Source organism: Nothobranchius furzeri, chromosome 7 (genome assembly GCF_043380555.1).
Source record: "Nothobranchius furzeri strain GRZ-AD chromosome 7, NfurGRZ-RIMD1, whole genome shotgun sequence".
Lineage (NCBI taxonomy): Eukaryota > Metazoa > Chordata > Actinopteri > Cyprinodontiformes > Nothobranchiidae > Nothobranchius > Nothobranchius furzeri.
Genome location: NC_091747.1, coordinates 24,387,659 through 24,400,876, shown reverse-complemented (window position 1 = coordinate 24,400,876; position 13,218 = coordinate 24,387,659). Strand labels below are relative to the sequence as shown.

Here is a 13,218-nt window from a genome sequence, read left to right as displayed (position 1 = left end):
GTGACTCATCATTAAGGTGAAAACGTGTGAACTTGGAGCTAAGCCTGCACTAACTGACATTCCTCTGACCCCATTTTATTTTTCCTGTGTTATTCTGAGAAGATGCACCTTTGGTACTTCTTAATGAATCAAGTTCGATGGAATATTAGATTTATTTAACAACATGCTTCAGTGGGGATCATTTCTGCCCCCGTGCGTGTGTGTGTGTGTGTGTGTATGTATGTGTGTGTGTGTGTGTGTGTGTGTGTGTGTGTGTGTGTGGTGCTCCTAAGGTTGTGAGGACTCAGCATGTTGTCATCTTTTTTGCCCGAGGCGTGTAAAAGGATATATAAACAGTCCTGATGCAGCTGCGGTGCCCGTCACTCACACTGACCAGAGGTTTTAACACCTTCTGCTCTCAAACTCATTTATGATGATTGCACTGAGACCTAGACAACAGCCCAACTCACACTACTTATGCTTACAATATCCTGTGCTGAGTAAAATTAAGAGCCTCTGCAGGATAAACACAAAGGTTAGGGTTAGACATTATCTGTTCGAATAGAGAATCAGTCAGTCAGCAGGTCAGATGTCAGCGCAGAGGAGGTGGGATCTAAACGCGACTGGATCACATCCAGACTGATTAATGTCTTCGTCTCAGGTCAGGTGTTCTGTCCTGGTGCAGGGACTCTTCATCCTCGTTGTTCTGAGTGAAACAGGTTTATCTTCCTCACCACACCAGCACTGGATGCTGGCAGGAGGACAAATATTGGGCCAAAGGAGGTCTTACGTAACCTCTCAGGAGCTCCAGATATTTGTATTTTAGTTGGTAGATGTGAGCCTTTTCCTGTGGGCTCTGCAGGATGGCATCTGAGGCCACGTGAGCTGGATTTACGTATCCCTGCAGGGGGGAGTGTGTGTGTGTGTGTGTGTGTGTGTGTGTGTGTGTGTGTGTGTGTGTGTGTGTGTGTGTGTGTGTGTGTGTGTGTGTGTGTGTGTGTGTGTGTGTGGGTGTGGGTGTGGGTGTGGGTGTCACTGATATCCTTGTTCGTCTCAGCTCAGAGCTTTACAGAGTTTGGCTCAGATCTTGAGCTAAACTCTGGAGGTGTCGTTCCTCAGCTCTGCATCATCTTCCAGAGACAGCTCCAGACGTGTGCTAGCCTAATTCTGCTAAATGTTTCCATCTTACTTTACTCTTCGCTCTGAGTGAATCCAGCTCCTTCTGACTGGATGCTGAATTATTTTCCATCATTTTTTATGAGTAAGTGTCTCGAGTTTTCAGGACACCAGGAGTTTGGAGGACACCTCTCACTTAAGTTTTTTTTGTCATTTGAGTGTTTTCAAATGAAGAATGAAGCATTGTTGTTTAAATGAGAGACGAGTTGTTTTATTATTTGTTCCATCATTAACGTTTGTCTGTTTTCCTGTTTTCCTACACCTCCAGGATCTCCTGGATCATAGAACCGGGACTGTCTCAGCTGCTGGACTACTTCGACTTGGGCAGAGCCCCAAAGGGATCCCACTGGGAGCTCGTGCAGAGAGAGAAATCTTTTAGAGATTTTTGTTGGTTCTTCACACCAACTCAAATCTTCACCAGCAAGATGTGCCATCCTTTTGAGAACCAGCTAACACAAACGTTTCTTTCTATGCCTTCATCTCCTTGGCTTCTGTTTTCCCATTCTTGACTCTTCATCAGCTGCACAACATGCGTCCTTCCCTCGCCACAGCTGTCCTACCAGCCAGGACCCGATCCCACAATCCACCCAACCTGGCCGTTGGAGGCCGTGAACACCTATCGGCTCCTCGTAGGCGCAGCCCCAACCTGAGGCACACCCTCAGTCCTGAAAACCTGCGGACACTGACAGAGAGGAGCGGGTCAGCCGATGGGGGTTCTGTTGTCAGTAGTCCTATTGGACTCACACGTGCTAACAGTGACACGGACCTGCTGACCTCCCAGAGCCGCTCTTCGCTCACTGCGTCCACTCTGGAGTACACCTTGAACCGGGGCCAGAATCTCGTCATCTCCTGGGACATCAAGGAGGAAGTGGATGCCACTGACTGGATTGGGCTGTATCACATAGGTGAGACTAAAGGTTTAGTTAGAGCCACAAAACCTGTTTGACCATTTAAAGTGAGATTCTGTTTAGAATGTAATTAAAAAGTCCCTCTTCTCACCTGTGGTAACTAGCTTACTGAACAGCCTCTGTTTGGAGAAATAACTTTTACGCTTTTGAGGAGGAAATGGCTAGTCTTTTACTTATTCACTGCCAGCCGTTTCCTGATCGGTAAAGCACTTCGCTGCCAGCGTTTTTCAGCATTGTCACTGTTTTTTTAAGAGTCACAGAACGTTGCACGCTAGGATGATGTCGACGCCAAAACAACCAAAACAAAGCGTAGACTCACCTCTTACATCAGGAAGAATCCGCGCGTTCCAAGCTTTATCTGTTCTTTCATAATCCGTTGTTGAATTGTGATCGGCAGAAGCTTTTCCAGTTCATGCCTCACTTTTTTTACAGCAGCGGCCCAAAACGATCTCCTAAAGCCGGGCGTACACTGTGCGACTTTTTCACTCGCAGATCTCACGAGTCATGTGCTCACACTGCACGACCCAGTTCTCGCATGCAACCTGACTGCTCACACTGTACGTCTGGTAGCAGCACGTCGGCCCTAAAAATATGCTAAAAATAGCAGTTTTTACTCAACACATCAGACTTTTTTATCTTGTCTTGCCTGTTGTCCTTCGGGAGTGCTGCAGGAGGACACACAGGGATTTATGGGGGTTGGATGAGGAAAACGAAATAAAGAGAGTAAATCTGTGTTTTGTGATCAGTTTAATTTGACATGAACATGACAAACATGCTTTCTTGACAATCTTTGTGAGTAAAAAAACGTGTAGAAACAAAAACGAACAGCGTGTGTTATTAGGGAAATAGCGAGCGACCGGCGTTGATGCAGGATTGCGCGCGCATGCGCCGTGAGCGGTTCTGATACTTTTTGGATCGTAGCTGCTCGCAGCTGCTCGCAGCGCTGCTTCAACAGTGCGATACCCTCACAAGGGACGAGCGAAATATTAAACACACCAGAAGTCCGTGCGACCTCACGACTGCTGATCGGCAGCTGGTCACGTGGTGTTAATCGCCTCTCGTAACCCCCTGTACACTACACGACCGCTCGGCGCAAAACTCGCCCCGATGTCGTGGATTCTCGCACGACTGGAAAATCGGCTCAAAAAAGTGAAAAAGTCGCACAGTGTACGCCCGGCTTAACACATGGATGTTCTGCTTCCTGATCACGTGACGGGTGACATATGCGGATGAAGATCGCTTTAGAGCTGAGATGTTTGTTCTCACGGTGCAGGGGCTCGTTCCGATGCTCACACAGTAAAAAAATACAAACGACGACTTTAGTCGTCATTGGCAGTGAACGGCAAACAGTAGTTAGTTTTATAACAGAGAAGTTAATAAAGTTAGGAGATTGTACTTCCCCTGTAATTTTCACTTCATTGGCTTGTGGTCGAGGACTTTTAGGGCTTGTTTGTAGGCATGACAGGTGTCAAGCAGGCTGGGCTGCTCGGCTTCAAACAGTTGACCAGTAAGAGAGGTGAGACCGAGTCATGGCATTATAGGAACAGCTGGGCAGCTTTTACAGGTATGGCCTCTTCAGATGGACGCAGTCGAGGTTGGTCCTAATGGTTCTGGAGACGGTTCTGATGTGGGACTCAAATTTAAGATGAGAATCCAAAACAACATCCAGATACGTAAACTTGTCCACTTGTTGGATTTCTTTCATTTTATTTATGTTGATGAAGACGGTGAAGTTGTCAGAAATCTTGCGTTTGATCATAAAACACATGGAGACGGTTCTGCTGTAGTTCAGGGTCACTGGACTCACCCAGAGAACGTCTCGGCTAGTAGAAGCTAACTGTTAGCATTAGCAACTCCACCACACAGCAGAACTCCTCCAGGCTTGTGTTATTTGTGGAGATAAAACATCAACACTGCAGAGCAACCAGTCACTGGTAGAGTCGTGTTGCTGTTAGCCAATCAGAGGAGAGATGTACAAATATCAGGAAATAAGAGTCAGTCCTGTCGTCTGATGCTCATCTGTGATGTGGGCAACTTTTAGTTCCTACAAATGGTGCACTGGTATCATGGTGTCATGGTTTCTACACCGGAGAGCAGGAGGGAGGCTGAGTCAACATGTTCACCTCAATGTACGATAACACACACACACACACACACACGCACGCACGCACGCACGCACGCACACACGCACGCACGCACGCACGCACACACACACACACAGCGAGGCATAGTGGTCTCCTATAATGAATACTAATCCTGCGTTGGGACAGGAACTTGACAGGGGGTAAATACATTGACCTGACTGCTGAAGGAGGCTCTCAGACTCACAGTGACAGGCAGATCTGTCCACAGTGGGGAAATGTAATACAGCAGGAAGAGTGTAGACCCAGCACTTTGGTTATAAACATCTCTGAATTATACAGCTTAGCGGTGATGTCACCTCAGGGTCCATCCTGGCTCTCTGTAGAACGCTCGTCTTCAGTTCTGGTTGGTCTCTTGAACCCTAAGTCAGAGCTGTCTGATGGTCCCACCTCAGAATCTCAGCTTGGTTCTGGTCTGGACTCTAACTGGACCATGATCATGTTGTAGTTTAGCTGCTGGGTTTGCACACGGCTGGGTCCAGACTTCAGACTGATGGACTCGCATTAGGCTCCAGAGGAGTTCCTGGTGCATTTGGTGACTGTAAGGAACCCCCCACCTCTGTGCTGATAGCTGGGATCAGCTGTTCCTGCTGCAGTGCATCATGGGGAAGCAGCTCTACTTTGGTCTCATTGTTCTAAAAGTCCACCTGAGCTGAGCTGCCATTATCTGTAGAGAGGAGAGGGTTCATCGTGACCTTTAACTGAGTTCTGAGATGGACCACTGTCCTGGATCATTTAGATCAGGGATGTCCAGCCTACGCGGGTTTAACCAACAGGTCATTTATGGCTTTGAATCAAGCGTCGTGTTTCTCAGTGGTCCAGCCTCTGTTCCTGGATCTGTAACCGCTCATGACTGTTGGACAAAATAAGACCTGGAGACCACCTAACTTTGTCTTCTCGTTGTTCTATGTAGCAGAGAATCAGCCAAAGAAGAGGACATTATGTCCCGCCGGAGCCAGGCGGGTCGTTAGGTCACCTCGTATTGATCATAAGGCAGCCAGGACTTAATTACCTGCTTCAGGGTCTCACACCCCAGTGGAGCTACTGCTTTCATCGACTAAGCAGACATTCAATAACAAGCAACCTCCTCACACACACACTCACACACACACGCACACACACACGCACGCACGCACGCGCACACACACACACACACACACACACACACACACACACACACACACACACTCCCCCCGACTGTGCCTTCATTAATCTGTGTACAAAACTGCTACGTACAGCGGAATTCCCCCTCCCTGTTTTTAACTGGGAGGAAGTTTTTCCCGGTTCGAGGTTATACGGAGGCTATTTTTGGGAGTGAGTTTCACTGATTAAAGGAAAACGAGCCTCAGAATGCCGAGTCTGCAGACTAAACAGGCAGAAAGTTACATCAGATGCAACTTTTACACAAACGAGAGCTAAAAACAGACGTCTGTGATCTTGTTTTTGTGCCTCTGCAGACGAAACCAGCCCCTCCAACGTGTGGGACTGTAAGAACAGGGGGGTCAATGGCACTCAGAAGGGTCAGATCGTTTGGCGGCTGGAGCCGGGGCCTTATTTTACGGAGTGTAAGTCGCATCACAATTACCAAACAACTACAGTAAATAAGCAGAATAGACGTTTCTTTGATAATGACGGAAATGTTGCCTTTTCTTCCACAGCTGAAACTAAGATTTGTTTTAAGTACTACCACGGCGTGAGCGGCGCCCTTAGAGCAACGACCGCCTGCATCACTGTGAAGAATCCAGCTGTTCTGGTGTGTTTGACTCTGTTTCTGTCCGAATATCCAGAATCAGACAGAAATATATCCTTGGCTGTAGATCGTGATCATGAAGGATTGAGCATTATTATTTCCTTGGATTATAGAAACTCGCTAAAACGTCTTTAATACACTCAGAGGGACTGGATTCTTGGAAAAGATTCAGGAAATTTGGCATTTTTGTGAAATAGAGTTATCAAATAATATTTTGGGTGCATTTAGATGTGAATTTTATGTGTAAAAGCTGTTAATAAATCCTGTTACCTGTTATCTGAACAGCCTCTGTTCAGAGAAATAGTCTGCATCCTTTTGGATAGTTTCTCATCCATCCAGGTGAAGTAAAGAACAAACACAACAAGGCGAGAGGACTTCAGCAGGAGTGAGCTGCGGGTTTATAAGTCGCTGCAGAACAATCACACAACCATGAAGATCTTATCGGTGTGATTGCTCGACAGCGACTCATCAGCCTGGCCATCACGTGATCAGAACCGAATACGTAGGATTTAGAAAATCTTGAAGCCGTTCATGTTAGAACTTTTGTTTCTGTGAGATCAGCCGTTCTTCTGGCCGTGAGGCTGCTACAGACGTGCTGTTGTGTGTTTGTAGTTGGAGGGGCTGGCAGAGCAGGTGGGAGTCGAACATCCTCGAAAACTGATCAGCTTCACTTTAACAGGTGAGTTCAACACTTGCTTGTTTGCTTAATGCTGTGGTTGACTGAAAAACAGTTTTAGTGATTATTTCTGATTCTAACGGGTCACTCTGAGTGTTTCATGCAGGCTGAACATGAAAATAGTCTCCTACACCTATCTCCTGCATTAGCTTCTGACAGAAAACAGACTATGATTAGAAAATCCTGACAGATCTACGTCACACTGTCACTAACATTCATGGACTCACCCATCTTGACTCACGACGGGGAAGGCTGTCGTTGGTTTAGCGTCCAGGACACAGCAACGGACATCTTGGTTAGTTTCTTCAGCTGAATGAAGACTGAGATCCTCATCTGTGCCCCAGACAAGCTGGTTCCCAAAGTCAGAGACTCTCTTGGAAAGCTTGCTTCTCACACCAAACCTTCTGTCAGGAATCTTGGCGTGACCTTTGACCCAGCTCTCACCCTGGATTCTCATGTCAGTGCTCTTGTTCGCTCTTCCTTCTTCCATTTCAGGAACATTGCTAAGCTGAGTCCCATTCTGTCTCGGTCTGAACTTGAGACAGTTCTCCACACCTTCATCTCCTCACGCTTAGACTACTGTAACTCTCTTTTCACGTGTCTGAGCAGAACCTCCCTGAACCGTCTACAGGTGGTTCAGAACGCCTGTGCTCGGCTTCTGACCAAGTCCTCCAAACACACGCACATCACCCCGCTTCTCCTCCAGCTTCACTGGCTGCCAGTCAACTTCAGGGTTCATTTCAAGATCCTGGTTCTGGTCTATAGGGCCTTACATGGACAAGCACCATCTTACATTGGTGATCTTCTTAGTCCCTACACCCCCAGCAGGTCCCTGAGGTCCAGTGACCAAAGCCTACTGGTTGTGCAGCACCAGGCTAAAGGTCAAAGGTGACAGATCATCTGCTGCTGTGGCCCCCAGACTCTGGACCTCTCTCCCCCTGAGCCTGAGATCAGTGGACTCAGTGGTCTCCTTTAAACTCACCTGTTCAGGCGTTGGTGGGACCTTCATCACCTCCCTCTCCTTGTTCTGCTCTTTCAACCTATTCTACCTTTCAGGATCCACTGACTTCCTTCTTTCTCATTCATTTCCCCCCTTACCCTTCCATTTTTTAATCACAAGTTTTTTTTCTCATTTTAAATATATTTTTAATCTTTTTGATATTTAGCCAATCAGAGGAGAGATGTCCAAATACTTTAGATCCTGCCATCTGAAGCTCAGCTGTGATGTGGGACACTTTAGATCTGAGAAATGGTGCACCAGTATATTTGTTCCCCCAGGAACGACTCACAAGGATTCATTCCTACTAGAGACCACTGCAAATGTGTCGATTAAACGAATGTTCCACTTCTTTAAAGTTCAAGGTCATGAGAGAAGAGCTCAGGTTTAGACGGATGAGCTACGTAAACGGGAAGCTCTGAAGATGTTTACAGGTCATAAATGAGGTTTTGTACCTAAAATTTTTTGATATGATTAGAACAGTTTGTCGGTTTCATGAACAAAAACAAACTTTTCTTTATTGAATGTTTTTGTCTGAAAACTTCAGTCTGGACTTTTTCTGTTCAGATCTGCGAGCCACCGGCTTGAAGAAGGGAATGTTTTTTAATCCTGACCCTTACCTGAAGATGTCCATCCACCCGGGGAAGAGGAACGTCTTCCCTGTCTTCAGCCATCATGGACAGGAGAGACGATCAGCCATCATCGCTAACACCATCAACCCTGTGTGGCACGGAGAGGTGATGCCCGTGTTTTCATGACAAGTCTCCATTCAGCCACTGGCTGAGGTTCATGTATGTGTGTTCACCTGTGGATAGAAATACACCTTTGTGGCGCTGATGACTGACATCCTCTACATCGAAGTGAAGGACAAGTTTGCAAAAAGTCGGCCGATCATCAAACGCTTCCTTGGTCAGCTCACCATCCCGGTGCAGCGGCTGATTGAGAAAATCCCAGGGTAGGAGGCGGTCCTTTGGGACTGACAGATGTTTGGTTCCTTGAGGAGGCTAGGAGCTCCTCAGAGGCATCATCAATTACTTTTTTTCTCTCTGCGTGACCCTGCAGAGTTCAGCCTGTGAGTTTCTCTTTGTGTCGGCGTTTACCAACTGAACACGTGAGCGGACAGCTGCAGTTCAAAGTTGAGCTGACGTCGACGGGGCCTGATGGTAAATTTACATTTCAGGATTTAAGTTTCTCAAACAAAACCAACCGCTTCTGTTTTAATCCTTGTGACCCTCTCTGCCTGCCGTAGGTGCTTCTCCTGACTCCATCATTGGCCTCTCCTCTTTGAACGGAGCTCCAGGAACTCCATCGGATGATGAGGACTTGCCCCATCCTCTACCAGGTGTGGTCTCTGCAGAGGCCTGTCCGACTGGATCCCAAGGCTCCCAAGGGATGTGGGAGGGTGGGGCCACAGCCTTACCAGAAAAAAGCCTGCCAGCGGTCAGAGCCAAGGCCAGATTCATGGAACCTGAAATAGTTTCTGACCAGACAATGTTCCAGAGGTCCCTCAGTGAGGGGCTGGATGCTATCGAAGCGCCCAAAGGTCCTGGTGAAAGACCTCTGGGTGCCGCCTCTCCTAAACTGTGTTCCAGTTTCCCAACACACACCAGGCTGAGCTCTATGATGCATATCGACTCAGATGAAGATGAGGAGAGGTCCGTGATGAATGACTTACCCCCGATGCCTTTGTCACCACTGCTGATGAACGGAGAGCCTCTCTATGTTGGAAGCCTGGATGAGGATGACCCATTTCCTGAACTCCCGGAGCGCTTGGTACAGGAGGAGGAGCCTGTCGGTGCTATGATGGAGGAAGGACCATCGGAAGCAGAAGTGGTTCTGGGTTTAGATCCAGATCTGGATTTGGATGTCAATTTGGAAGCAGATGTTTTTCTAGAGGTAGAGGAGGAGACTCTTTTTACTGAGGCCATTACCCATAATCCTGTTCCAGAGACTACGGAGGTAACTGAACAAGGAAGCGTGCCTGGTGAGGACGTCTCATCGGAGATCGACACCTGCTCCATGGCAACAGCGCCTCAGACAGTTTTCTCATCATCAGAGAGCTGTCCAACCACGCTGGCCGCTGCTGCGGTGAGTTCTCCTGAGAGTTTAATCCTGGGATGTGGGGTGGCGTGTTCTCTCGGCTTTCCTTTATTTGCTTTTCTAACAACAGTGTGGGCTAAGCGTGTTTTGGGCTGCAGGTTCTGAGCCTTCTGTGTGTGGGCCCAATCTGATAAACCAATCTGTTGCTTTCCCGTGGCTCCACTCTGCTCTCTGGGTCAAACAACTTCAGGCTCCATGAAATGTCACTGATCCATCCATCCTCTCCCTCTTACCCAGAGATGGGTCGTGGGGGCAACAGCCTAAGTCGAAAAGCCCAGACTCCCCTCTGATCTTTTTCATCATTTCCCTTTTATGTTTTCTGCATTTTTCTGGTTTCATGCTAATTCTGTTTTAGGGGACTTTTACCCAAAACGTGCTTCCTTATGTGGTGGATTTATAGACCAGAGGCAGGCAGAGGAGCCAGACATGGTACTCTAGTAGCTTTACTGTAATATATGAAAAAAGACCCCAGAAATAGTACAAAAATACTACTTGGTAAAAAGGCAGCTCAACTACTGAGTAAATGTTTGATCATAACAGCTGATCTAAGACAGCTGAACTGACATGTAAAGAGCCTTGAGACGACTCTTGTCGTGATTTGGAGCTTTATAAATAAACTTGAATTGAATTGAATTGAATTGAATTGAATTGATTTGATTTGATTTGAATTGAATTGAATTGAATCGAATTGAATTGAATCGAATCGAATCAAATCGATTTGAATTGAATTGAATTGAATTGAACTGAATTGAATTGAACTGAACTGAATTGAATTGAATTGAAATCTAAGGAGCAGAGGGGGCTGAGAGACGAGCCCAGAAGTCAGCCTGACCTGACTCTCTGGATCTGGGTCGTAACAAGTCCGTGGTTCTTTTGGACTGACACGTGTGCTGTTTTTTTGGGATCCTCTGCAGGAAGCAGAGGAAGGAGCAGCGATGGCCATAGATCCAGGGGGAGATGCAGACCCGGGTCCTCCTCCAACCACTCTCGCTTTAGATGGCGATGACGATGCTATCAAGAATGAAGGAGAAGCTCCACCTGCCAGTGAGCAGATAGAGGAGCTCAGTATGAGGAGGCAGAGCCTCCAGGCAACAGGGGGTGGGACTGAAGAACAGGAAGGGGAGGGGTCAAAAAGAGAGGAGGTGTGCTCTATGGAATCAGAGCAAGTCACCATGGAAACAGACGGGGAGGAAGGTATTGGGTTTTGGTCAGATGCTACATCATAAATGAGCAATAATCTAATTTAAATAATTATGAAATTATGTCTAATTGCAGCACTTTAACCTGAGTTGATGTTTTCAGGAGCTCACGTTAATGGTCACCCTGTACGCTCACTCCCCTCGGTGCGCCATGACATCCATCGGTACCAGCGTGTGGACGAGCCCCTGCCTCCCAGTGAGTGTGTGTGTCTGCATGCACCTCGTCACTTTTGTTTCCTCTCACTCTTGTTTATTTCTGTAGCTGGAAATTAGAGCACATCTGGTTTGAGATGTCTTCATTTTTCATCTTCTTGTCTTGTTTCAGCTTTTATTTTTACAGCCCCAAGCCCTGGAGACTTTAAACACCTACTTCTTACTTTTATTAATCTCCCTTCAGACTGGGAGGCTCGGATCGACAGCCATGGGAGGATCTTCTTTGTGGATCACGTGAACAGGACCACCACATGGCAGCGTCCCACCGGACCCCCCGCCCCGCAGGGCCTGACCCGCTCCAACTCCATTCAGCAGATGGAGCAGCTCAACCGCAGGTGGGCTTGGGAAACCATCTATTTCGGGTTTTTAAGGTTTATTTATTTATTTTTTTATTGTTGAAACAATTTTTCATCCATCACAGATACCAGAGCATCAGGAGGACTATCACCAACAGCGATCGGTCAGAGGAGAGCTCACCTGACCTCCTGTCTGAACCAGAGAGTGACCTGATGCCTCATTCCATTTCTGGTTGGTGTGGTTGCTTCTGCCCACCTGTGAGGTTTAACGGCCTGGGCTGCTTTGACGAGTCTTCTTCTCTGTGACCGGTTCTGTTTCAGATTACCGTCGGGAAGGTGCCATCACCCACTCCAGCGGCCGCTTACGACTCTCCCTACTGCTTCAATCCCCCAGCGCCAAGTTCCTGTGCAGCCCTGACTTCTTCACCGTGCTGCATTCAAACCCCGTCAGTAAACCCACTCCAGGAGGAATTCCAGCGGGAAACTCCACATTCCTGCTCCGTTTGATGGAAAAAACCTTCATTCCTCTCTTTTCCTTCTCAGAGTGCCTATCGAATGTTTACGAGTAACACCTGCCTGAAGCACATGATCAGTAAGGTGCGCCGAGACGCTCACTACTTTGAGCGCTACCAGCACAACCGGGACCTCGTCACCTTCCTCAACATGTTCTCCAACAAGCAGCTGGAGCTGCCTCGGGGCTGGGAGATGAAGCACGATCATACTGGGAAGGTGACCGGTTGTTTCTTGCTGCTTTCGGCCAAACCATCACCTTGATCTGTGTAGAGCTGGTTTCCCAATCCTGGTCTGCAGGACCACTATCCAGCATGTTTTAGTTGTGCCCCTGCTCCAACACACCTGGTTTTAATCAGCAGGTGATTAACAAGCTTTTTGTAGAGCCTGACAAGCTGCTGAACAGGTGTGTTAGAGCAGGGAAATAACTAAAACTTGCTGGCTAGTGGACCTGCATGACCAGGACTGAGCACCCCTGATGCAAAGGGTTTATGTTTATCCATACCTGACTGTGTCTCTTCCCCCCCCCCAAGCCCTTCTTTGTGGATCACAATTGTCGCTCGACGACCTTCATCGACCCCCGCCTGCCCCTCCAGAGCTCTCGATACACTGGGCTGCTGGCTCATCGCCAACATCTTAGCCGCCAGAGAAGCCACAGTGCTGGAGAGGTAAGAAACCAGCGCCTCAAGGCTTTCCCAGAGTCTGAACGTAGCTGCAGACACAAAATTTAACTGTTGAAGCAAGGAGATCCTGGATCCAAACAGGGGAGGAGCCAGCGCTATCCCTTCATTGAGAGGTGGTTAGGCTTCTGACGAAGAGGGCTCCTGGTTTCCATGGGTCAGAACCAGGAAGCTACCTGACCTCTAATGCTTCCTTCTGTCTCAGGTAGTGGATGACTCTCGTCAAAGCAACCCACCTGTGATGCCCCGCCCCTCCAGCACCTTCAGCGGCTCCAGTCGAAGCCCGTACAACGACGCGGTGCCAGTCGGTGAGTTCTCCAGGTGGAAGTTCAGTCACAAACACACAGGATCCAGAACACACACTCCTTATTTTCCCATATTTTGCTTTCAGCATACAATGATAAGATAGTGGCGTTTCTACGGCAACCCAACATCTTTGAGGTCCTGCAGGAAAGGCAGCCTGAACTTGCCAGGAACCATTCACTCAAGTATGCCTCTCCTTGTTTTAACCTCCTTCTCTCCAGCTGCATCACCCAACACACACTCAAGCTTTAACCCTGCGCGCACACGCTTGTGTGTGTGTGTGAGAGTGT

General features: G+C 47.9%; 1 protein-coding gene across 2 annotated transcripts in view; it reads left to right on the top strand.

The window, feature by feature from the left end:
- Nucleotides 1-1,673: 1,673 nt before the first annotated feature.
- Nucleotides 1,674-13,218, top strand: part of hecw2a (HECT, C2 and WW domain containing E3 ubiquitin protein ligase 2a) — a 23,676-nt gene continuing 12,131 nt past the window's right edge. For both annotated transcript variants that reach the window (XM_070552928.1, XM_070552929.1), the window contains exons 1-17: nucleotides 1,674-2,060; nucleotides 5,662-5,769; nucleotides 5,863-5,957; nucleotides 6,567-6,633; nucleotides 8,195-8,364; nucleotides 8,443-8,582; nucleotides 8,690-8,790; nucleotides 8,877-9,715; nucleotides 10,642-10,921; nucleotides 11,030-11,122; nucleotides 11,324-11,474; nucleotides 11,561-11,667; nucleotides 11,757-11,881; nucleotides 11,979-12,164; nucleotides 12,479-12,613; nucleotides 12,831-12,933; nucleotides 13,017-13,113. In XM_070552928.1, coding sequence (XP_070409029.1) covers nucleotides 1,685-2,060; nucleotides 5,662-5,769; nucleotides 5,863-5,957; nucleotides 6,567-6,633; nucleotides 8,195-8,364; nucleotides 8,443-8,582; nucleotides 8,690-8,790; nucleotides 8,877-9,715; nucleotides 10,642-10,921; nucleotides 11,030-11,122; nucleotides 11,324-11,474; nucleotides 11,561-11,667; nucleotides 11,757-11,881; nucleotides 11,979-12,164; nucleotides 12,479-12,613; nucleotides 12,831-12,933; nucleotides 13,017-13,113 — 3,173 coding nt within the window. In that variant the 5' untranslated portion in view covers nucleotides 1,674-1,684. The remainder of the gene's footprint in view (nucleotides 2,061-5,661; nucleotides 5,770-5,862; nucleotides 5,958-6,566; nucleotides 6,634-8,194; nucleotides 8,365-8,442; nucleotides 8,583-8,689; nucleotides 8,791-8,876; nucleotides 9,716-10,641; nucleotides 10,922-11,029; nucleotides 11,123-11,323; nucleotides 11,475-11,560; nucleotides 11,668-11,756; nucleotides 11,882-11,978; nucleotides 12,165-12,478; nucleotides 12,614-12,830; nucleotides 12,934-13,016; nucleotides 13,114-13,218) is intronic.